This window comes from Homarus americanus, unplaced genomic scaffold (genome assembly GCF_018991925.1).
Source record: "Homarus americanus isolate GMGI-L3 unplaced genomic scaffold, GMGI_Hamer_2.0 scaffold56241, whole genome shotgun sequence".
In the NCBI taxonomy this organism is placed as follows: domain Eukaryota; kingdom Metazoa; phylum Arthropoda; class Malacostraca; order Decapoda; family Nephropidae; genus Homarus; species Homarus americanus.
Genome location: NW_024740202.1, coordinates 387,634 through 412,958, shown reverse-complemented (window position 1 = coordinate 412,958; position 25,325 = coordinate 387,634). Strand labels below are relative to the sequence as shown.

At 36.6% G+C, this 25,325-nt stretch overlaps 1 protein-coding gene across 3 annotated transcripts in view; it reads left to right on the top strand.

Annotated features, from left to right (window-relative positions):
* Window positions 1-24,925, top strand: part of LOC121875279 (integrin alpha-PS1-like) — a 116,611-nt gene extending 91,686 nt beyond the window's left edge. For 2 of the 3 annotated variants that reach the window (XM_042379740.1, XM_042379739.1), the window contains 15 exons: window positions 746-873; window positions 2,814-3,022; window positions 4,151-4,358; window positions 4,781-4,902; window positions 6,853-6,900; window positions 9,152-9,312; window positions 11,118-11,257; window positions 12,555-12,662; window positions 13,548-13,773; window positions 14,705-14,847; window positions 15,138-15,381; window positions 16,409-16,647; window positions 16,998-17,227; window positions 17,694-20,011; window positions 20,682-24,925. In XM_042379740.1, the coding sequence (XP_042235674.1) occupies window positions 746-873; window positions 2,814-3,022; window positions 4,151-4,358; window positions 4,781-4,902; window positions 6,853-6,900; window positions 9,152-9,312; window positions 11,118-11,257; window positions 12,555-12,662; window positions 13,548-13,773; window positions 14,705-14,847; window positions 15,138-15,381; window positions 16,409-16,647; window positions 16,998-17,227; window positions 17,694-20,011; window positions 20,682-21,113 (4,956 nt within the window). In that variant the 3' untranslated portion in view covers window positions 21,114-24,925. The remainder of the gene's footprint in view (window positions 1-745; window positions 874-2,813; window positions 3,023-4,150; window positions 4,359-4,780; window positions 4,903-6,852; window positions 6,901-9,151; window positions 9,313-11,117; window positions 11,258-12,554; window positions 12,663-13,547; window positions 13,774-14,704; window positions 14,848-15,137; window positions 15,382-16,408; window positions 16,648-16,997; window positions 17,228-17,693; window positions 20,012-20,681) is intronic. The other variant, XM_042379741.1, reaches the window with a different exon arrangement.
* Window positions 24,926-25,325: the final 400 nt, after the last annotated feature.

Sequence of the window (25,325 nt, the reverse complement as noted above, 5' to 3'; positions counted from 1 at the left end):
CAAAGTGTATAAACATGTCAGAGGACAATATTCAGTCGAGTATCCATACCTGGAACTGGCGGACGTCCACCCCACAAGGGGTCACAGCTCATGGTTGAAAAAGCCACAAGTCCAGAAAATTGCGAAAGCAAATTTTTCGGAGTGAGAGTTGTGAACTCTTGGAACAATCTGCCAGTGTTGTGACGGCACTGAGTGTGAGGTCATTCAAGGCCAGACTTGACCAACACTGGAGACGGTTCCGATATGTTTAGGAGCCGGTGCATTCATGCCCAGTATTTGCCAACAGTGTCTATCAGAGACATGACTGACCCCCCAAGCAGCTAACGAGCCAATCAGTGGCAAAGAGGATAAAAGTAAAAGTAAAAGTATACAGTACAGTACTACTGTATATCTAATGTAAAATGAAAATAATTATAATTATTGTATCTCTTTACTGTCCTATAATACAAGTAACAAAAAAAAATACAAATAATTATAATAATACCCTGTACAAAAACAGAATACAGTACAGTACTGTAATAATAACAACTAGTTCAGCTACCTGGCTTAACTTGGGTGGAGGGACAGGAGACAGTGCACAACCAACCCCTAGGCCATCCGCACCTTCCTACCACATTTCACTTCTCTCTCTTCAAACCTGCGGAAATGCATAAGGAACACACACACACACTTTATATTGTGTATGTAATACAGTAATAATAATAATAAACCTATTTATTATAATAATAATGTTTGTACCTGACAGGTGTGTGCCCATCGCTACATGCACAAGGGCAAGGGATTCCAGTGGGGCTTTGGTCTATGTTATATTCTTACCCAATTCCTTGATGTTGCCGACTACCTGGAGCCCTGTAGAGGAAAGCCTGTTAACGAGTAAGCTTTACTTTACTTTATTGTATTTGTTTTTGTGTGTAAGTTTTATTTAATTTTGTTTGTAAGTTTGGATTAATTTTAACCTAATTAATGGCTCTTTAATCTGTTATGAGTTTTAACTTGCTTAAACCTGTTAATACTGTAAGTAAGTTTGTATCTAATTTTACCCGTGGATCAGTAAGTTTGGATTTATTTTGACTCATCTACAGGTATGAGTAATATTTAATGGATTTGAACTTAATAATTAGTAAGTTTTAATTTATTTGAACATATTAATGAGAAATTTGTATTTTGTTTTAATATATTATCTGTTAAGTATTAATTTGTTCTAACCAGTTATGGAGGTTAGATTTGTTTCATGTTTGTTGTTTAATTTGTTTTCACTTCTTAACAAGAGGGAGAGGCAGAGAGACTATGCCCACTTAACCTTTGTCAAATATTAAACTACTAAAGAACATAGGGAGGGCAAGGCAAAAGTCTCTACAGTATACTGTCTCATTTTACACACCTTTTGGAAATTGTTGTGAGAGTATCATAGTTTTTCATATTGTTCTAGAGTTAATGAGAAAGAGATATCACTATACAAGGGGCCCTCCCAAGTTCGCGGATTTTTACTTCATGGTTCTCGGTTATTCGCGGATGACACCCTGGATGTACCCAAGAATGTCTGTGGGTAGTTTTAAAGTTGTCGGCATTTTCGCGGCTGGGAGAGGGAGTCATTCGTTCTAGAGACAGTAATTTCCTTTACCTGTATTGTAAATATGTGTGTGTGTGTAGACACACACACACACAAAACACATACAAATAAATAATAATTGGAAAATCCTCTCACAAATAATCAGAAACAAATTTATTAAAAATGTGACAGTCTACCCTCAAGTCCATGGTGTATTAATAAAGTACTGTAATAGAGAAAAACTTGAGGGTAGACTGTCACATTTTTTAATAAATTTGTTTCTGATTATTTGTGAGAGGATTCTCCAATTATTATTTATTTGAATGTGTTTTGTGTGTGTACTGTATGTGTCTACACACACACACACACATATATACAATACTACAGGTAAAAGAAATAATTATCCTAAGGGCAAACACAAAAAGGGAATATACATTTATTTGTACACAAGCAAAAATGTACCCCCCCCCCCCCTCGGTCCGCCAGTGTTATTCGCGGATTTGGATACTCACTGCCATTTTGAGAACTTAACCCCACGAATTTGGGGGGGTGGGGGGCTCCCTGTACAGTCTCAATTTACACACCTTTTGGAAATTGTTGTGAGAGTATCACAGTTTTTCATATTGATCTAGAGTTAGTGAGATAGAGATATCATGCCACGAGAGATGAATAAACATGAGGGGGTATTTTAATTATGGCATAATATTAGGAAACTGGAAATGGGGAAGGCAGTGAGTCGAAGTTAGTGCTGTAGTGATAATGTATATACAGTAGCGAGTTTTTGGTTTGCCGTATTCTGGTTCATGCAATTTTGTGGCCATACTGTACATTTATGACTCATGTCTTCAGCAGTTATCACTTTATGTTCCAATACTGTATATACTTTATAAGTCCAGGATGAGAGATCACCTGAAGATTGTCCCTTTCTAGTTTATTTCCCTGAAGAATATTTGCCATATAGCTTACCCTACCCTATCTTACCATTTCCTACCTTACCCCACCCTTCTCTACACCACCAAACTTAACTTACTCTACACTAATATAACCTAACTTAAACTATCTTGGTTAGTATTATATTGGTTAATCTTCAGTTGAAATAAGTTGGAGGAGCAAATCTCCAAGTGATATATTTATGCTCTCACATCATAAATTCTTGTTTTTTTAGGGTCATATATATCTAGACTTTCCATGATGTATTAACTAATATATTATTTTCAGGGGGATATCATCTAGATTCTAACTCTTATTTCTTCATCTTGATCAGGGGTCACCTGCAGTATGGGTTCTGTCAGGCGGGCACTAGTGGCTTGCTGTTGGACGATGAAGCTGTTATTGGTGTCCCAGGACCATACACGTGGAGAGGGACCGTACACACCTCCAACATCTCCGACAACTTCTTGCTCAAGGACAAGACACAGTACTTTGGTCCGGTCATAGAGAATGAATCTCCCGTGGATAAATACAGTTATTTAGGTACAGTATGTGGGTGACAGTTATTGTACCATACTTGATGATTAAGTTAGCTACAATGCTTAACAGGTATTGTAACCGCCCAATGAGCGACTGTGGGATAATGAGACCCTTGCACGTAGGACTCGATTGTTCTTTATTCGGTCAAAACCTGCAGAGTACAAATTACATGTTACGTATGAGATAATTAATTCAATCGTACGTTCCTTCACTATTAACGACTACATATATTATATTTGAGTAGAGTGGGGTGTTAAACCATATAAAAACTTACGCATTTTGGGTCGAATGTAGGACTTATTAGCTCCCTGACTTGATAGCTCGCTGGACGGCTAGAGACTAGTAGCCCGAGGCGAGGGCTATCTGTTTCACATTTAACACCTCAGCAAAGCTCGCTGTCAACACTCCCTCTGTCTCTCTCTCTCTCTCTCTCCCTTCTAGTTTATCCTACTGTGGCGGTAACAGGTATTTAGGTGTTGGTTGACATTTACAATATTTACCAAGGGGTATAAAACTTTTTTTTACCCATATGCATAGTTGAAAGGGTAAGGAACTTAGGATAATGACTTTGAATTTAAGACAGTACTGTATATACTGTATACTGTACAGTATTAGATTAAACCAAAAAGATGTTCACATGACATTATCATATCTGTAAATAGTTATAGCTTAGCTTGTTTGATGTAACAATTCTATTATCTTAAGAGAACCAGATAAACAGCTTGTGACTTCGCCAGATGTGTGACATAAGGAATGAAGTTCACTGGTTAGCAATGATGAGCTTAGGCAGCACAACTTAATTACCTGTACTGTAGTATGTCATTATGAGTTGACAGGAAATATTAAATCCCCGTCACGTTGGATTTGGGCATCGTAATGGACTGAGGTGACCATTGTCTAAACATCATTCCACCAAGAAGTTCTTCACTTACTACATAATACAGTACAGTATTTGATATTTAAAGATACTGTATTCATTTATTCAGAAATAATAACAAGGATTTTATCTTTACATGTCAGTACAGATTCTGGTACAGTATGATCCACCCATCCCCAGCTGTGGTGTTTACTGAGTAACATAGTGTTACTCTTTGCTTCAAGTTTCTAAATACTGTAAACTTATATTTGCAGGTTATTCTGTAGCAGCCGGCCACTTCTTTGGTAACTACATGTCATATGTAGGTGGGGCTCCGAGGTCTAACGAAACTGGTCAGGTGGTCTTTTTCTCTCGTGAAAGAATTGGTGTAAGTCAGCTACGTGTAGACTTGACACTCAATGGAGAAATGTTTGCATCGAGCTTTGGATTTGAAGTTCTTGCTGTGGACATCAATGGAGACAGGTGTGTGATTATGTAACTGCAGTACCTGTAGTGTACATGTTTTGGTCTGTCTTGGACATCCTACTCATATTCCCTGACTTTAATTTGTTTTCTTCATTTTTTTGCAAAAAAATCTTGTTCATTTAGGCAACTATATGTAAATGTTAAATCTTATTGACCAATGGTATACATTGGTATTTTAAATTGGTTAATATTTAAACAAGTAATGAAAATTACTACTCATAGACCAGGGACAATGATCCTGATTCTCTTCTATGAGATGAAAAGTTTCTTAAACAAGAGCAACCAAAGGTTATGGTAAATATGAACTTTATCCTGCAGTGGACAGATACAGGCTAATGATGATGATATAAAAGCATGAGTACTGTACAGTGCTGTATATGTGTACCTGGTACAGGACCCTGTAATTATTGTTATTTCAGGCATGATGACCTTATCGTTAGTGCTCCCTTCTACCACACAAGCCAGGCCAGTGGAGCCGTGTATGTGTACATGAACAATGATGGAGGCTTCACCCAAAATCATCCTTACACAAAGATTGAAGGTTTGTCTCCTCCAGAATTGTGTTTTTTTTCTGATGCTTTGTTATTGTTGCTTAGGCCTTAGGAAACAGTTTGAATGATATAGGAAAAGATCTTTACTTTATTCCCAACAGCAATATGTCTGAGTAGTTTGGATATCATCAGGAGTCCTGATGATATAATATACAGTTATTTTTTTTTTATAGTTTGGACAGAAATTAAATACAAGTATTAGAAATGCACACAAGAAAATAAGGATATTCTTGAGAGGACAGTCTCTCCTCCCAAAAAGAGTTTATTTATTAATATTTAGTCTGTATTTCTACTCAACAGACTTGCCTCACTCTTTTATTCTGTGCTGTCAATCAGGTGTCTTAAATGTTTCTTTTTCAGTCATTTTACTCCTCCATATTCTCCATCTTAATTCACTCGTCTTGATAAGATGTTATATGGAGGTGTTGTCTGTACTTAAGTCTGTCATTATTTTATTCCTACTTCATAACACCTGACTTGTTCAATATTATCTAAACAAATTTTAAACAACTACTTTATGTACCATTACTAGATACTGTACAGTATATTGTATTGTAATGTTACATAAAATGGAATATTTCTGCACCAGAAGTCCAGGTCACAGATGTAGCATTGCAAGAGGCCCATAAATATATTCTCAAAATAGCTTGTGAGATACAGTGGAGTTGGGTACTGTATTCAGATGCTTCCAATGAATCCACGTCTGTGTCTGTAGGATTGTACTTTTTTTTTCTAATTTGGCAAAAAGACTGATCCTCCTAAGAGCCTAAATGAGTTTGATCTGCTTAATTCAACTAAGTGATTAAGGGTGTTCAGAGATGTATCATGTGCTTGACTTTAGGTGAAGGATTTTATATGAGGGTTCTAGTTAATGTAGGGATGCATGTGTGTATTGCTTCCACTGTTATAGTAATGTTATGATGTGCTTATTATGTGCTGTTTGTGGTGATGTTGCTGCTGCAGTTCTTTACATCCCCCCTGTTCTAGTTTTCCTCTCAAAGTCATATTTTCTTCCTTGTATCCTTCTTTCCTCACAACATTCTTTCTTGCCCATGTCTCGTTTTCCAACCATGTCCATATTTCTATATTTCTTCTTTATGTTCATTTTAATTCCTTCTCTCCCCCTTGACTGAATTAATTGCCTGCTGCAAAGCAATGTTAATTTCTCATAGTGATATACAAAGTGACTTCTTTATGAGCACTACACCACTGTGACCATAGAATATCTGCCTTCACAATAGGCTGGGCATTTTGCTACTGTTGAACTCCCAAACTCTAGTGAATATTTGTAAATACTGTATATTGTTATTTGTATGTGACTAAGAATTGTTCAAGTTGATTAATTACCATAAAGTATCAAAAAATTCTGATTTTGTTATTTTTAGATAATTTGGTTACAGTAATTCTATAAGGTGTTTGGGGGCTCCACTTGGGGGGTTTAACTGTAGTACCAGAGCCATCCAATTCTGAATCCTGAATATCTGTTACCTGTATTTTCATCAGCTTAGTAGATTGATGTCGACTGTAGTTACCTAATTGATATTTAAATGGTGCTTTATAAATCTCTTAATGTATTCAATGTCTGAAGTCTCTATAGATATTCTTTATTTTTATTTAAGGAGAATAAAATCATTGATTCCTGAGTACAGTAATATGTTTCAGGTGTTGAGACACAGTATTATAAATTTACACATGCAAATTCTTAATTTTTACTTAGACATAGCTTTAAAAGCATTAAGTGACACATTTAAATTAGAATTTTTCTTAACATTATTCTCAAATGTAATGTGTTAATTAATTTTCAAAATACACGGCATATCAAAATTTCAGTATAATTATTTGCAAGAAATTTGTGAGAAAAAATATGAGGAATAATGTTTATACAATTAAACATAGTTAATACACATAAGTACAGTACTACTTTCTTATCCAATATTTAGGTCTTGCACAAGACAAGTTTATGCAGATACTTCCACCAGGTACTGAAGGTGAAGTGTGAGAGGACAAAATAGTTTTGTTTAGAATTTTGTTTTACCTGTACAGTACAGTACTTGATTTTCAGCTTCTGATAAAATAGTTCCTTGTTTAAAAGTTTGTTTTATGTACAGTTCATCAGAGGATAAAATAGTTTTCTTTGTAGTACAGTATTTTGTTTTATATACAGTTCATCTAACAACACACTAGTTACTTGTTTAGAAGCCTGTCTTAGATACATCCCATCTGATGACACATAACACAGCCCAGGATGAGCAAATATGTAATGTGTACTGTACAATATATAGTAGTTATAACTAAAATAAGACTACCATGTATAATATTATGATTCATTTGATCTTTCTTTATTTTGCAACGATAGAAAGACTTCCTTTTCTGACAGCGGCCACATGAATGCAACCAAGGTCATGTGTTAATTAAAACATCCAGTAACCCAGAAAACCTCCTGTCCCTACCATGTTCTATACCAGTAGAACCTTGCTATATTGGACTAAATGTGAGATGGGGGGGGGGGAGGAGGGGCTAATATAACGAGGTTTTACTGTACTACTTATTATTCCTGTGTTTGTTGAGGGTTTAAGTGGTTGAGCTTCCCTCTACATAGTCATCAGTTACTGAAGCTCATGTCATTGTCTTCTCCTTCAGGACTTTCTTACGGGGTTTTCATACTTGCTGTGGGATCGGTCGGGTCTCCTCTGCCCATAGTTAGCAATGGTTGAGGCTTGTATTGTCTTCATCAGTGCTTTATTGGTCTCATATTTGTTGTGGGGTTGGTGGCTGAGTTTTTCATTTATCTTAAATGTTTGTGTTGGTTCTGTACTTCCTCTCTCGTTATTGCCAATTCTCTCATATTCTGTTTGGTTTAAAATTTCTGAATTGAAAAAAAAAAGATCTTAGTCATGCCAGTAATTCACAACACCAGCTACCGTAAAGTTGTTTAAGAAGAGTGAGGTAGAAGACACGAGTGAAATAATTTGTTGCCATCTTGTTTTTGGGTGTTTACTAGAAGAGGAAGTCTTATCACATTAACATTAATGATCTTTAGTTGTACTGTAGAGAGGCTGTTTCAGTGAAGGTTCTTTCCTAAATTTAAAGACAGATCTTTGTTATGTGCTCTTGTAGTGTAGCCAGTAGGAATAATAGTGCATAAATCATCTCTTGTATAAGCTTGAAATATTGCATACTTAAATATGTAGTTACTTATATGAGAAGCATTAAGTAGTGAAGGGTTTATTATTTAGATGAATTTTTTCATGGTTATTTAAAAGATCTGCATGTGTAGCAAGAATTAAAGTTCATATACTTGTGATGTTATGATGTATGTTTGATTTGCATTCATTCATACAGGGAGTAATGTAGAATGAGGCCAATATTCTATGATGGTGTAAGACAACCCAGTGCATAAGCTGGGGAAGGTGCTGGATGAAAGCCACCCCACCCTTCCCTCCCCCCAGTGTGGCAGAAAAATGACATTAAGTTACCATAGTTTAATGGTCAATGAAAAACAGATAACTGAATTGTTCATTGGCATAGAGATTTAAGATAGTATTTGTACTCAGCATCAAACCATAACAACTGAGGCAATTTAATGATCACAAACATTAGCTTCAGTGGATCTTGTTTAGTGTCTTAAGTGCAATTACTGTATATCATCTTACATATATTATAGTACTGAGGAAACTTTAAGCTCACCCTATCTAAAAATTTTCCCATTGATCTTTAACTAAGCTTATTGTAAACAGGACTCATCAGGTTTCTAGATTACTCCCTGTACTTGTGAACATGTTGGTCAACACTGTATCTCCACATGATCTTGAATTTACATTAGTTTAGTGGTCTGTGATGTAAGTTTACTCTTGGCAGTAAATATTCTCAAAACCATAAAATATCCAAGTGATGAATTATCTTACATTTTTGGAACTAATGTAAAGATTGTAGGTCAAATAGTCCCTAGTCCTAAGAGCTTCCAACCTAACCCATCCATTCTAATCTAACCTAGCCTAACCTAACCTTGCCTTTGGGATTGGAGCCTTTCAGGATTTATAGTAATACTGAGGTTCATTAGGATAGATCAGATATGAAAGCAGAAGCCAACTTTAAATTAGTTTCTGTTAAAAGTTTTGTATTACTGTTCTGAAAAGAAATTGTCTTGTTTTAATAAACCATAGTAATGTATTTTATCAAGTTGCCCTGACAGTGTTATCTGTCTTTAATTAATCTCATCTACTGCCTTCCCTTCACAAGGTGTTGCAGGAGAAACCCGTTTTGGCTTTTCTCTGACATCTCTCGGTGACCTGAATAAAGATGGCTACATAGATGTTGCAGTTGGAGCTCCATATGAGGGTCGAGGAGCCATTTACATATACCTGGGAACTAGCAATGGCCTACTCACAGATCCTGCACAGGTATGATTTTATATGTGATGTTTACTGATGTGTAATTCAAATACATTTTATGATCGAGGTTAAGCGTATGGACAAATCTCGTCACGGTGTCTCATGTGATGGCCGAGAATTATTTGAGTCTCAAGAAACTTAACCTAACCAGACCTAATCTTGGGCGAGAGATGTGATTAGCACAATTTCTTGGACACTGCAAAAGACAGTGTCGTGAGGTTTGTCTGTATGATTGGCCTTGGCGATATTTTATTCCTTTTCTCTGGTCTTGAAGGGTAGGGATGCATAGCAGTCACATTGTTTGTGTGTATCTTCATAGACATATTTAAGCTAAATCTTCTCCATAACTTATTTTTTTTATGTAGAGTCATCCCTTGGTTATCACGCCTAATTGGAACCACGCCGAGTGCGTGATAACGAAAAACGCGATAACGAAAGTACAGAACCTATGGGATTTATTCAAATTGCTTCCAGGCGCCCAAGACCCAACTCCAACGTTCCCATTTTACGACCATTTAGACCCACTAAATATATATATAATGTTATGGTAAATATCAGAAACACACATAGCATGGCTAGGTTTATTACAAAGTGATGAAAAGGGTACGCTCAATACTGTAATCCACAAATCATGTAGCTATGCTTTCTTTATTTGAGTCCCCCATCATAGGAGTCTGTTTTCTCTCGTTTCAGGACGCCTGAGTCCTCTGTTTTCTCTCAATCTTAGAGTGCACCAGAGACTTCGTTATTCCTTAGTAATGACACAGAATTTGAAATTGCAACCCCAATAGATGTAGGTTAATATTACACCTGGAGGCAAATGCGTGATAACCAAATTCTCGGCCTGAAAAATGCGCTATAACGGCAGGTGTGCAGAGTTTGATGGTGGCGTGATAACGAAAATCGCTATAACCAAGGGATGACTATAAAGTCACATTATTGAGATTTATAAGAGAAAATCTTAAAACTTCTCTACATGGCAAATAAATAAATACCACTAGGTAACCGTGTCTGCGCTCCGGCCCAGCTGTCATAATAAATCAACTCCCCTCCGACTTAGGGTGACGTGGTTTTTTCGGCTTAAAGTTTTTATCTCATAAAATGGCACAGACTAAAGTTAGCAGAATATAAATTGCATTGTTGGAATCCTTGCAAGACAGCGAATATTATGAATATAGCCATCACATATTGTGCATAAGATGTAAAAAATTAAGTTCCTTAATTAGATTAAGTGCTGTACAGGTTTTTCAACTTATTTTTCGGTAGATATAGTAACTTTCTTCATTTATTTTTACTCATTTACATGCACACACCATCCTAAATACATATTGTGAAAAAGGTAAATGAAATATTTGTCCTAAGGGTGAGGGTGATGTGCTGTAAAAAGTAGTCTGTGACGACTCAAACGACTTTGCACCGAGTCACCGGGACGTTAAATTAATTTTTGGTGCAATGTAGTACCGAAACAACGTTAAGCGAGGATTTACTGTACACTGTAAATAAGTATTGTTAACTTTAATTTTGTTTTGGATGTGATTTTTCAACAAAATGGTGGGCGAAATTATGGGCGGGAGGGGGGGGGGTTCACATAGGTTGGACTAGCTTGAGCCCCATATAATCCAACTTAAGGGGGAGAGTTTCTTACTATGGAGATGTTGCAGACAGTCCATAGTACATGAACCATTGATGGTCTGAAAAAAAGTACAGGACAAGTCTTTTGCATTGTATTTAACATGGAGGACAAAGAATTTGTTAAGGTAAGATTTTTGAGGCAAATCTTGTTATTAAAGTTTTCTATATCGTATCTCTTACAGATTATCCATGCCGAGGACATGCCCGGAAAGCCATACAATGCATTTGGTTATTCTCTGAGTGGTGGTATGGACCTGGATCAAAATGGCTACCCCGATCTACTCACGTCCTCATTCTGTAGCGACCGAGTCCTCCTAATCAGGTAACTACACACTTCTCTTCAATGTTTTCCTTAATCTCATACTTGATAAAGATGTAAAATAATTGAGTTTTTAGTGAAAGAAAAAAATTCAACCAAACTCAATATATATTATGATCATGTCCAATGTTCAAATCAACTGAGTCATATTCATGTGCCTGTACTGTATATGATTGGCTCAAATACCACTCTTATGAATCCAATCCTGTATGTTATTGATTCTTTAAATGAACAGAGAATTTTAGTATGTTGATCCTAATGATAAAGATTTTTTCAGCTATGATCACCAGCCATTTTTCAACTTTTTTTTATGCAGTAGAACGTCAATTTAAAGCGATTCAATTTAAGATTATTGATTTATAGCGACACCCACAATAAAGACAATGTTTTAATTTAAAGCGAATCTTTCCTATTTTGCGTGAGTCAATCTGGCGCATCATATTTTAAAATTTGTGCCTAATGTATCTCTGGGCACGCTGCACTGTCCTAAGGGCAAAGCTCTACTGTACATGTACTCAAAATAATGTACTAAATGATCATTAAATTTTTGTCCAGTGCAAACTAGAGCATGTTTATATTCAAATTAATCATTATCTTATAAGAATTCCAGCAATGTTAATTATATTCTCCCATGTCAGTTCAGTGACATTTTATAAGAGAAAAACTTAGTCACTCTTAAGGACAGATAAATAAATAAGCACTAGACCTTGGCATCAACTGTCAAACATACCACCTCACCTCTCCCCCTCTCCCCTCCCCCCCCATCTTCCCAGTCAGTAAACAGACCATTTCTCATCCCTTAATTTTAGCTGTGTTGATTTATGAGTGTTTCTTTTAACATAATACTACAAAAAACAATGTTTTGTTTGTTCTAGGAGAAGGGCTGAGGTGCATCTGGGTAGACTCTCAGTCTTTTTAGTATTTCGTGTTTCTCTCAAGTAGCAAACTAAATTATTCCATTGAAACAACACTCATGACTCCACAAATTTCTTTTCAAAATTAAAATTTCTCCCACCAAAAATGATTCTATATTTACTCATCTGCACCTAAGGGCATCTTTATACTGTACCCCTCATGGTGTCTCCCTTACCTCTGCCATAATTTAATAACTAGGGCTTTTCCCCCCTTCCTGTGATCCTGGGACCACCTGCACTGGTAAATGGTGTTCAGTAGTGTGTGTACTGAATAAATATGTAAGGCATATAAATATGTTGGCCACATAACCACTAAAGGTCAAGGGTCAGTGATGGCAGAGGTACTAAAGTGAAGAATAACCTCATCTCTTCTTTTATTTTTTTAGAGCTCGGCCAATTATTGATATACAGACTGAAGTAAATTCTAAAAACCTGGAAAACATTGACCCAACCAAGAAGGGTTGTACAGAAGACATTGGATCAACAGAAACATGGTAAGTATAATAAACCTCAAAATAGTACAGGTACAGTAATGTATTTCTTAACTCATTTACCTTGATTCTAACCACATGAGTACAGGATCCCCTCTGTGTTAAATAAAATAGTCTTCACATAAAATATTAAAAGTTGCGTCCCCGTAGGGAAGGGGTAAAAGAAAATTCATCTTGGGTAATCTCAATCAGTAAACTAAGGTGTGTCTCAAGAAGTTTCCAAGGATCACATGAAAATTTGGTGCCCCAGCTTATTTCACCCAATGATGACTAAACACCCCAATGCTGTATGGGAGGATTTGGTGAAATAAAATAAGATGGGGTGCTTAATCTTCCTGCAATTCTCTTTCAATACCAGTCTATTTTTTTTTTACGGGGAATAGCCCACCCGGGCACAGGTCATTGACCTGATTCGGTTTAACCTTTGTTGAGTACAGTACAGTACAGTATAGGTATGTTTGATTAACTTCTCAAATCACTGTTCTTTTTTAGCAATAATTGTTTATGTTGTTATAATGTTATTACTGCACTTCAACAACTAAGGTCTTTCAGTGTGTAACACGGTTTATAATTACACCAGTCTAATAACATTTAAAAAAAGTAATTATGAGAGATAGAACTCTATGCGATTATTAAACTTGAGTATATGTTATGATGCTTATCACTGAAGACTCTTAGGGATGAACTATGAAACAGGAAATCTTTGAAAGGGATTCATAGTTAATTCAACTGTATACTGAAGATTAAGAAAGTATTAGTGGAAACGAAAAGTTCACATAACTGGTTAACAAACAAATTATTAATGAAGCACATAAGTTTGTAATACTCAGACAGCTTTGTCCCCCTCCCAAAGGAAAGGTAAATTACTGAAGATTTTTAAAATTACAGTTTCTCGTTTGGTGCATGTTTCAAGATGACCAATAATGCAAATACAAGAACAGGTCTGCGACTCAAATATACAATTGAAGAACGGGTCTATAAGAACCAACCTATTGCAAGAGTTCGCTTTGGAAACAGCTTTGAGCGTCGGCCTAACATGGTGCAGCGGGACATTGATCTACGTCCTGAAGACATGGGGAGGTTCCAGTGCTCCCGTGAAATTGTTTATCTTTTGGTATGTCTTAGATAAATTATCTGTGTTGTAGTTGATGATTATTAACTTGTAATGTTATTTTAATGAATTTAATGATGTTTAGAAGAAGTTTTGTTGAAGTCAATTTCAGGTTGTATGTAGAATAGTTCTGAACCATTGAAGCTGCCAAACTAAAGGATCCTGAACTACAGTACTGAGGTTCAACCTGTACAGAACTGTAGTTCTATTATGGCTAAGGTGATGAGGTCCTTTGTACCTGTATTTTCTATAATGTCGTTCTTTTTTACATTAATATGTATCTGTGTAGTGTATTCTGGCGTGGTGAAGAAGGTAGTGATGACCCCCAACTTGCCTCTACTCTCAGGGTCAGGGAGGATGGGAGGGAGGCCAACAGGAAGGAGGTACCTCACTTCAAAAAGTATCTTTATGATTTTCTGAGACAATATGACACAACGTAAGAAGAATTTTGACAACCCTATTGAGACAAAAGGAGTCATAGGTTCATTTTGAAACTCATCGGACCCCTCTGTAAAGATATTTTTAGGAGTGAGTGTACCTCACTGTACTCCCAGGGTAGTAACCTACTGAAGTGTCATATTTTCAATTTTCAAATTATTAATTACTGTTTATACAGTACTGTACAGTCAAAGACAAAAGTTGTGTCGCGGTTTTGACCGAAGATTGACTATAACTCATGAAACATTATTAGAGCCCTACCACAAGACATAGTGCACCAAAAGTTTTAGCCCTTCGGCATATGTTTTCACCAAATTTCACAACACGACTTTTGTCTTTGACCGTACATATCCATCTATGTTGGTTGGTTAACATTACAGTCACATTTAGTACTACAGTATTCACAGATTATTGTTATCCAAAAAAACTCACTTGGTTCTTAGGTGTTTTGAACTTGAGGGATTTCTCTCTACTAACCAGAGATATTTCCACACAGGATGGGCCAAGAGACATACTACGTTCCATCAGATTTAAACTGTCATACGAGATCATCCAGAGGGAGCCACGGCCTGTCCCTGAGGGGGCTCCTCTGCCGGATATTGATGACTATCCCATCCTCAACCAGCGGGAGGCAGTTAAGTGAGTGTCTTAAGCTGAGGCTGATTTCTTACTTTATTTATTTATGCATTTATTTATCATTTCATTTCAATAATTTGAATTTAAAACCTTAACTAGTAATTTGAACACAACCTGAACCAATGATTCGTGGTGTAGATTAATATAATCTTTTTATTTTTTATTTATTTTTACTCTTATTTTTTCACCCCCCTAGGCCCCGTTGTGGGTCGATGACCTGTGCCCAGATGGGCTATTCCCCATAAAAAAAAGCATTATCATACATCACTTGTGATTCTTCTTTAATGTTTCAGGGAATTTGAAGCAACATTCGCTAAAGATTGTGGCGATGACGACATCTGTGTCAGCGACCTCAACGTGGGAGGAAGACTCGATTTAGAGCATCACGAAACACAAGACTCCTATCTCTTAAGACTCGGGGAACAAGACAGCGTCCCACTGCACGTTGAGGTGAACAACACCGGTGAACCAGCTTACCAGTCCACACTACGAATCACTCATCACAAGGCTCTTATTCTTAACCTTAAAGAGTCTCAGGTATGTTGCTCCATTCAGTTTATGTTCGGTAGATTCCCATTACACAACGTTGTGATAAATTGTCAAGTTCTGACTTTGACAAAACTTTTGACTGAAGATGAAATATTCTGATAGACAGTTAGTGGTCAAGCAAAAATTATTTGTGTGATATTTCCACTTACTAAGGAAGCATTTGGGGAATATGTTTAATGATATAGTGGTTGCTTACATTGGATATTACAGTACATTCATATTACAAATAAATAAACCACTGAATAAGACAGGGTGTTTTGTTTAACTGAACACCCTATCTTGGTGAAACTCTATGCTGTACAACGCTATCAAATTGAAGACAATATTTGAAAACTTATGTCACATACTTGGACTGTCAAAAATACTTTCTACCAAAGAAGAATTCAAATTTAAGATAAAAGTTTAGTTTTGTTTGTTGTAGACTTCTAATAATAATAAAAAGAACATGTATAGTATAATTAATAAAGGTAATGTTGTACAGTATAGTTTATAATAATAATGATGAAGATAACAAGTCTTTCACCAACTACCTTGTCACTATGGAACCTAAACATTGCCTTACTTTTATCAGGCAGCCAACCAGGGAGACTGCCTCTACTTTGCTCTATATATAGCACCTATACAGTACTGTATATCTCAATCTAATGTGACAGTGGTAATGCATTATTATGTCACATCATCTTTTACAGGGAAATTAGGGTGTAGGTATGTAGACAGAAGATTCAATGTACAATACTGTACAGTATATGTATATTTAATGTATAGTATAATATGTACTGTATATGTATACAGGGGCACATTAAGGAATATCAAAATGGGGGGTCCAAGAAGTTGTGGGTGGGGGAACATGGCGAGTGCGGCGAGCCCACCCAGCTGGGGGGTTTTGAAATCTGACCAATATCCTGGATATTTTGAGGCCATTTTGAAGCCCTCGGTATATTCAGTGTATATCAATATGAATATTGAAATGTACGGGTATTGGCAAAGTTAACCTAAGTTTATATTTGTATTTCAGGTTGGGAAATATGTTTGCTCATCAACGTCTGCCACAGTTGTTCAGTGTGGCATAGGGAACCCTCTCACTGACTCCACGGGACCTTTAATACTAAATTTCAGAGAGTCCGGACAACCATTTGATAAAAGATTCATCGTCTTTACGGTGATGGCAAATTCTTCCTCCACAGAAAAGACTCCACAAGATCCTCTACATTTTAAAGTTGAGGTCATCAAAAAATCTGAAATATCAATAATTGGGTATGTTCTATTTTCCAATTACCTTATTTTCTTAAACTAACTCATTCATCCTTTTGTCCAGCTTCCTAAAAAGAGGAGAAATTGCATTCATGTTTTGTGTGTGTGTGTGTGTGTGTGTGTGTGTGTGTGTGTGCGTGCGTGCGTGCGTGCGTGCGTGCGTGCGTGTGCGTGTGAAGTTAGAAGTTTGTTGTTTGGTTATTAATTTTAAAACAGATGTTTCCCATTTGCATGTGGTTATAATAAAATTGAAATCATACTGTACTCTGATGAAACTAGTATTATATATTATTATTGAAAGATGACTTGAAATTAACTTATTCAACATTACTACACTAAGAACATCGTTTCAGATCTGTGACTCCCGAACAAGCATTTTACGGTGGTGAAGTAGTCGGCGAATCTGCTATTGTGAAAGTGGAACAAATAGGCCAGGAGGTAATACATAAGTATGTAATTGATAACCGTGGACCGTGGAGAGTAAACGAGCTGCAGGTGGAGATCCTTTGGCCATATCAGGTGGAGAACAACAAGGAAAAGGGCAAGTGGCTCCTCTATATGACTGATGTGCCAGTTGTTGATGGTGAGTTGTATTTTTATGCTGAATTTATTTAATACTGTATATATAATTATACCTCCTACGATCAACATACAGTAGGTTCTCAAATTTCGCGAGTTTTTAATTCAAAGTTTTTTATTTGGGCACAAAAAAAACACTACACAATTTCAAATTTCGACGGCGGAAACTCAAATTTCGACGGGTTTGAGCGGCAAAATTTAGCCAAACATCGAAAGTACCAGATTCAAATTAATTTTCTCCACAGGGTGTTGTATTTAAATTTGGACGAATATGTTACCATCCCATTTTCAGTGTTGGCAGCTGTGTTGATGTTGTTTGTGCTTAAATTTGTACAGTATGTTTCTTGTGTGAATCAGTGACTAGTGTTGTTCTCCAACTGTACTCTACAGTATTAGCTTTATGTGTGATGCTGTGAACCAAATAAAGTAGAATGACCAAGTACTTCATTTATTTATTTTATTTTTTTCAGGTAATGGTGAATGTAACATTGATCCAAGTTTCATAAACCCCCTGGGTAGCCAACAGCCATATATAGGCGTAGATGTGAAAGGTGAAGAAGAAACACCAATCCACCTGGGACCAGATAATGAACAACCTAGTGAAGGAGGACCAACGGAAGATGTTGTCACAGATGGTAATGTAATGATCACTAAGAAAAAAACCAAGAAAGTGACAAGCATCACAACGATTAGTAAGAAGACTTCTAAAACATCTGACACAAAAGTTTTTGAGACTACTGATAGAACCTCAACTTCTGATGGACACTCTAGTTCATTTTCATCATCCAGCTCTTCATCCTCATCTGGTTTTAGCACTTCTGATAGGGATGCTTCTATTGATCAGGAAGGAAGTGGCTTTAGTGAAAGCGGTGTTCGAGAACACGGGAGAACGCATTCACGAGTCAGTCGAAGGGTTATCTCATCATCGGATAGATCTAAATATGGTGAAGATGACAGTAGAATTAATAATGTAGACACATATGGAGATGGTGATGTTGTTAGTCATCATGAGGATACTCGTACTTCATCTAGAACTTCACCCGATGGAAAAACAAAATACCACGAAACACACCACGAAAGCCGGAAAGTGACAGTAAAGGAAGAAGTCTCAAATGAGGATATACCACACGGGCGGTGGAGTGACGGAGGTGGATACAGACAGACAAACACAGAAACAGACTCTTCCGGTTTCAGAACTTCTGATGATATTCCTGACGATGGTCACCGCCAGTTGGAAAACCGCAGGTCAGGTCACGGTCAACGTTTTGATGAAAACCGCAGGACATCTCAGTCAGGTGAAAGTGCACATTATGATGCAAATGTTGGAGTTACTGGTGATGAATTGGAGGAATCTGGGTCATCAAATGTATACAACAGAGGAGAACATGGTTGGAGTCACCACAGTGGTACTCATCGGGTTGAATCTGTCAACAGAGGTGAGACCGTCAGGAGGACTCATTCTAGGGGACAAGATGGTGGAAGTGATGGCAATTACAGAAGTATTTACAGTGAAGAAAAGAGGATAACTGATGGTGGTGACACTAGAACAGAAGGTACGAGAACACATGATGGTGAAGGGAGGAGGACAGTACATGATTATGGAGGAAGCAGAGGAACCACCGATGATAGATCTGGCTTGTCATATGAGTCAGGTAGAGGAGAGCAAAACTGGAATGTAGATGATGGTGCTGACAGAGTGGACAATGTCAACAGGGGTCATCATAGGGTGGAGAGTGTAGATGCTGGAACACCTACACGAAGAACTGGTGGTTCCTCGACAACCACCTATACCTATGAATCAAGAGGAGGATTTGATAATGATGATTATGATAAGATCAGAAGGACTGGAATTAGTAGAGATGATAGAAGAAAAAATTCTGGCATTGAAAGAGATTACACGGATGATTATGACGGACATCACGGATCAGGGAGGACGTATGACAGAACTGATTCTGATGGTTCTGGCAGCTTCACCAGGGGCCATTATGGTGGATATGACAGAACAACAGTTGAAGGAAGAAGAACTCATCACGAATCTAATAGAAATCTTGAAAATGATGATCGCAAAGTTCCCTTTGACTGGAATGAAGGAAGAACTGGAACTGAAGGTCGCCGTGAATACGCCACTGGTCGTGAAAGAACTGAAGTTAGAAGGACATGGGGTTCTGATAGTTCTAGAACTGACCAAGATGAAAATGTTCAGCAGGGTCATACTGATGGCCATGCAAGAACTTCTGGAGATGGTGCCTACAGAAGAACTTATGGCCAAGACTCAAGAGCTGATGGATATGGAAGATCCAGCTCTTTCTCTTCTAGGCACGGGAGTGATGTAGGTTCAGGAACAGATTCATCCAACTTGAGGACCACCACATGGGAATTAAGTTCAGGTTCAGGAGGACAAAACAGAGCGAGATGGAACGATCATTCTTCTCATCACCAAGGAAGTTCTGATAATTGGGACAACTCACAAACTCATACAGGCAAAAGAATTAGTCACTTTGAGTCACCAGGTCCAGATAAGAATGGTACATACACACGTGTGGAAGTAGATCCTGAAACTGGGACAACCACAGTATATACACGAAAAGTATACACCGGTACTTTGCCGGAAAATTGGGATCATAGAATATTGAGGGAAGAAGTTTCGTCAACATCCCCACACAATGATGATGAGCATATTAGAAACAAGAGAGAGTTGAGGCGCATCAAGCGTGAGAAGGAGCTCATCATCAAACCACAGGCCGTGACAGATGCTCAGACGGGCAAGACGATGCAAGTTGTGAATTTGGTATGTACAACTTAGATATTTATTGTCATTCACAAAGCTTTGCTAGGTTATTTCATGAGTGATTATTTTAACTTAAATATTGGTGTTATTACTTTTGTCTTTATTAAGTTACTCAATGACCTATTTGGTCTGATATCCATTGTATGTGAATATTCAGTTATATTAAACTGTAAAGCTGCTAAAGTCGTGACAGGAATATTCTCTGTTTGTATAACCAGATTAGAAGATAACCAGTTTGAACTGCAGGTATTTAGTGAAATTTAGATTATCATCCTGGTATGGTGCAGGCACTTGACTCAGCAGTAAATCCTATGTACAGTAGCTAAAACAACTATCTGTGCAGGTGGGGGTCGATATGCTCCGAAATTTTACGTGCGACTGGTGACAGCCCTCGTATACCAATATTAATGATCCATGGTCTCATATTATTTCCCACAAAGTATGCACAGAGAGTTGTTTTAGCTACTGTACATATATACAATTTAGTTGCATCAGTCAGTCTTTGCTCAGCGATTAATTTATTGATCTGCCAATATATACAGTGACAGTTCTTGGTGGTCTTGCTTCTGTAATTACATAACCTATAGATGTATGGAAAGTTTCTCTATATTTTTGTAAAATTTAAGTTGTATGTAGTACTACTTTCTTTAATACATATTATTACTTTTAGAAATGTGATGGTGATATTCCAACCGCAAAATGTTACATTTTCCGTTGCAACATTCGCAACTTGGGGGCCAAGCAGTCAAGAAGTATCCGCATCAAGTCTCGACTATGGAACTCTACTCTGGTTGAAGACTACCCTCGCGTCAGTTACGTGAGTATTAAATCCAAAGGCTCATTAATTCTTCCAGAGGACATTCGTAAAGATCAAGATGAATCTGATGATACAGCGTCTGCTGAGACCCTGGCATATCCAGACTTGCTCGATCAACTTCCACCCGAAGAAGTACCTCTCTGGGTAATATTAGTTTCAATTTTTGCCGGGCTATTAGTTCTTATAATTATTGTTTTAATTTTATGGAAATTAGGCTTTTTTGAAAGAAAGAGGCCAGATCCAACCTTGTCTGGAAATCTGGATAAAGATGCCAATGGGTATTAGAGATTATTTATAATATACAGTGTATAAATATTTGTGTTCATTTACTTGGTCAAATAAAATCCCAGTCCTGACAGGCTCCTCCCGATCACTGGGATTGGGGACCAGTCCTAATGGGCCTCATTCCCAGTGGGTTACAGTCCTAGTGGGCCCCAATCCTAATGGGCTTCAATTCTAATGACCCCATTCCTAGATTTTAGGTTAGACTAGGAGGACTTATTAAGCCTGGGGCCTATTTGAGCAGCAATCCAATTACCAGTGCCAATTTATATTAAGGTTTTCATAAATGAAAATGTGGCAGATAAACTTTACAGAAATATTTACAATTCCTATCAGTGGAAATTCCTATAAAAATTAATATTTGTACATGTCTGTTTGTGAGTGTTTTATACAGCATCTCTGTACATGAACTTGGAAGAGCAGTTCACTCACAAGAATGCTAGATCTAACTTTTACAGAAGATACTTTTAGAAAATCTTGCGAATGAAACTTTTCAGTGTGGAGTTGTAAGCTAGTAACTTGCTAGCAATTGTATAACTTCTATTGAAACACCTGACCCTGGAGTTACTACTTAGGGCTTAACTTCTTCTACAAGTGTGTTTGCTGCTGCTGTGTCATAACTGTGATGTTCTCCGTGCCTTCACCTCTCGCACTATCGGAAGGCTAATAACTTATAGCTTTTTAAGACTAAAGAATCTATGTTTTCTGAAGAATATAATGTTAAGTCTGCTGGATCTATTGCTTTTCTGGATTGTTCACTTCACATGTCAACTAAAAATTGTCTTTGTGGGGAGAAAAATGTTAATCAAGATGTTATTTTCATACAAAAGAAATGTACTACAAGATGTGTGTAAGTGTGTATTGAATATTTTCCTTTAGATGTACTCATGATTCTGCCGATTGATTTAGTAACGAGCTGTGTACAGTATGTGAGAGGTGCAGATGGTCGTTGTATGTGCATGTTACACAACTATACACTCCTGCTAGTTTCTGTTTGATAATTATTTGCAACATCAAGTATAGGATTGAATCATAGAGCTTGGAATATATTTTAGGGCTTTTCTTGGTTGGTGTTCTCTGTGATGTTCTTGGCTCGCCAGAACTGTGAGAGGATCAGTTGCTTCTTCACCTTACTACTGGATTTAAGGTGTTCTTGTTACTGAGCTCAATTGTGGCATCAACTTGTATTGAGTTACCCTCCAGAATTACATTTAGTAAGAGATGAAACACACTTGGATATCCCATTTTTTAATCATTATGCTTGTCTTAGAGTTCAGAAAATTTTATTCTTCTCAGCTGATGAAGTACTGTATTGACTGATTTACCGAGGAACCAGAGATTTTTGTTCAAAGTAACTTTAAAAGCATTTTTGTTTGGTTATAAAAAGCGGAATAATGATTTTAAGGAAGTTCAATGAAATATAGCAAAATTTATCTTGGATTATTTTAACAAGTGAGAAAGTGTAGAAAGCTCAACTAATAATTTGTTTTGCTCATACCTTACTTGTTAAATCAGGACATAGGCAATTGTTAGTCTACTGAGCATTAGAAACTTCAAGCAAAATTAACATGTACATGTGAGTTGCTCCAGGGGGGATGAGCTAAGCCACAAAGCAGCTCGAGATGTGTCACTAGACTGTCTTCATATTTTCCTCTTTTGAACAGAATACTGAGACACCTAGTTTTTCTTTTGTCGCTTGTCTACTTCTCACCTAGAGTGCCTCAGTTGTGTACATGAGAAGTCGGTGGTGTTGCAGAGTACTGTATGTATGTATAGGGTCATGTCATGCACTATAGGAAAATTATGTTCCTCTCTTTTTGTTTTATTTTAGATCAACAAAGATGGGAGATAAATTAACACTAGATGAATCGGTTTATTATCAATGTAAGGAACATCCATATACAGTGCTGTACCTAGGTGTTAGGTGTTGTAAATTAAATCCTTTTTGAACTACAGAACAGTACAGTACAGTATATACCATTCATGTACAATATATTAAACTGACTCTTTCCTCTATATTGTAGTAATTTTTTTTTTGTCGATGGTACTAGGCTAAGACCCCCCCCCCCACCATCTCCTCCGAATGCGTGAATTTGTTTGTGACTTTGACAGTTAATATTCTTAATTTCAAACTTTTTTTCCCACTCCTATCTTGAAAGTTAATGTTTTGAAGCCATTATATCTTTACATACATTAAATTAGGCATTAAAATGAGCCAGAACTTGGTATCCTTAACAGTTGTATATGAATATATTTGTAATAAATCAATATTAATCGAACATTATGAATGAGCCAATGAGCTGCAAGTGGAGGTGAGATTTGTACTGTAAAAAGAAAGAAAAAAAAGTGTTAATTCCTCTGCCAACTTCATAGATTTTTAAGATTCCATCATATGAAAAAGATTAAAAAGAGGACCATTAATTTTGCTATGTTACTGGTACAGTACTTGTAATACTACTGCCTCATATGATCAAAAAATATTCTGATATCACAATTTTTTACTTCACAACTATTTTGCTAATACTGTACAGGGTAGCAATATGAATTTTGCTTATCTTATATATATATCTGTAAAGTGATATTAGAGTGGATTTTGAATGTACGAGCTTGTAGCAATGTGCTGTAAATGTACGTTCAGTTGATTGCAGTTGGTTGGTGCATTGATGTACTGTATTCAGTTAGCGATTGTACAATGAAATAATGGAAAACATCAAAAGTTGAACTGAACAAACATTACTGTATATGTAACTGTTATTGTACAGTATCTCAAAAAAGGTATCTGCCAGGATGGGTCCGATGACTTCCCAAATGCTATATGTAACTCACGATGACCCGGGAGGGTTGGTGTGCGTGGCTCTGTGGCTTACTGATCCTACTACATCTGGTAACTGAACATCATATTAATTACACCAAAATAAATACACATTGTGTTACTTATGTTAAACTATACAGGGCGTATCCCAATATCCGTATCCGTCAACCGTGGTCTCATAATGTTTCACACAGTGTGGATGGATACTTTTTTTAGATACTGTACAATAAGAGTTCAGTACACTTGTATGTACAGTACATTATGAGTTGATTATGTTGAATTCAATGTAACTGGATGTACAAAAGTTGACTGTATTTGAATGTACTGTACATTGTGCTTACAGAATATACATACAGGTAGTTGTGGTTGTCAACTGTACTGTACTAGTAAATGAATGAATGAGTGCTTGTTGTACTTGGTTGTTCTGCTTCTCTTTACCTGTAAATACCTGTATATATACTGTATTTGGTGACATTTTTGTCAGTTTTTTGTAAACTATTGTCATGATTTTTTTTTGTACAAAGTGTATTTTTGTCAAGGGTTCATAATCTTTTGCCATTTATTCTTTTTTGTACAAAGCATAATTTTTTTAAGAGCCACTTAGCTATTGTCATAATGAATATTTCTTGTACAAAAAAGGTTTTTGTCAAGAGTTTGTAAACTGTTGTCATTAAGAATTCTATTTTGTATGAAGTGTATTTTTGTCAAGAGTTAATGAAGTTTTGTTGTGAAGAATTTCTTTCTTTATGATCTGTTGTAGTTAATGATTCTCACACCTGCATATTCTTTAGGATCTCACTGTATATATGGTAAGATTTACCTGTGTGATAAACCTTTCACTGAGTTCAACTCTTTTTTTTTACAGAGGTAATCAGTGTACTTATAAAGTTTATATTTGTTGAAAATCAAAGGATTTTCTTTCTAATTGTGCAAGATGTAATGTATAAATGTTCAGATGCATTGAGTGTTATATTTGTATAATAAAACAAAGTCTAACAATTAATTAACTTTATATTTGTCCTTATACTCTATTATGTACAGTATACTGTACTGTATTTGCTTCCATCATTTGAGTCAGAGTTTCAGATATGCAGTACAGTACATACAGTGCAGTATGTAGGTAAACATGCACTTTTGGGTCAGAAAAATTGCGAAAAAAATCAGCCTGTGTCTTATACAGTAAATGAAGTTGCAGTCTCCCGTAAGCTAATGAACCCCTAAATTCTACTTAGCCCAACTCCAGAATTAAAAACATGTTATTGCTTACTTAAACACATTTTATTACTTTTAATTAATAAAAAAAATGATTTATTGTAAATATAAAAGCTGGATCTATAATTACAGTCTCTCCTCGACTTATGACGGGGTTCCGTCCCGACGACCAGATCGTAAGTTGAATTGGT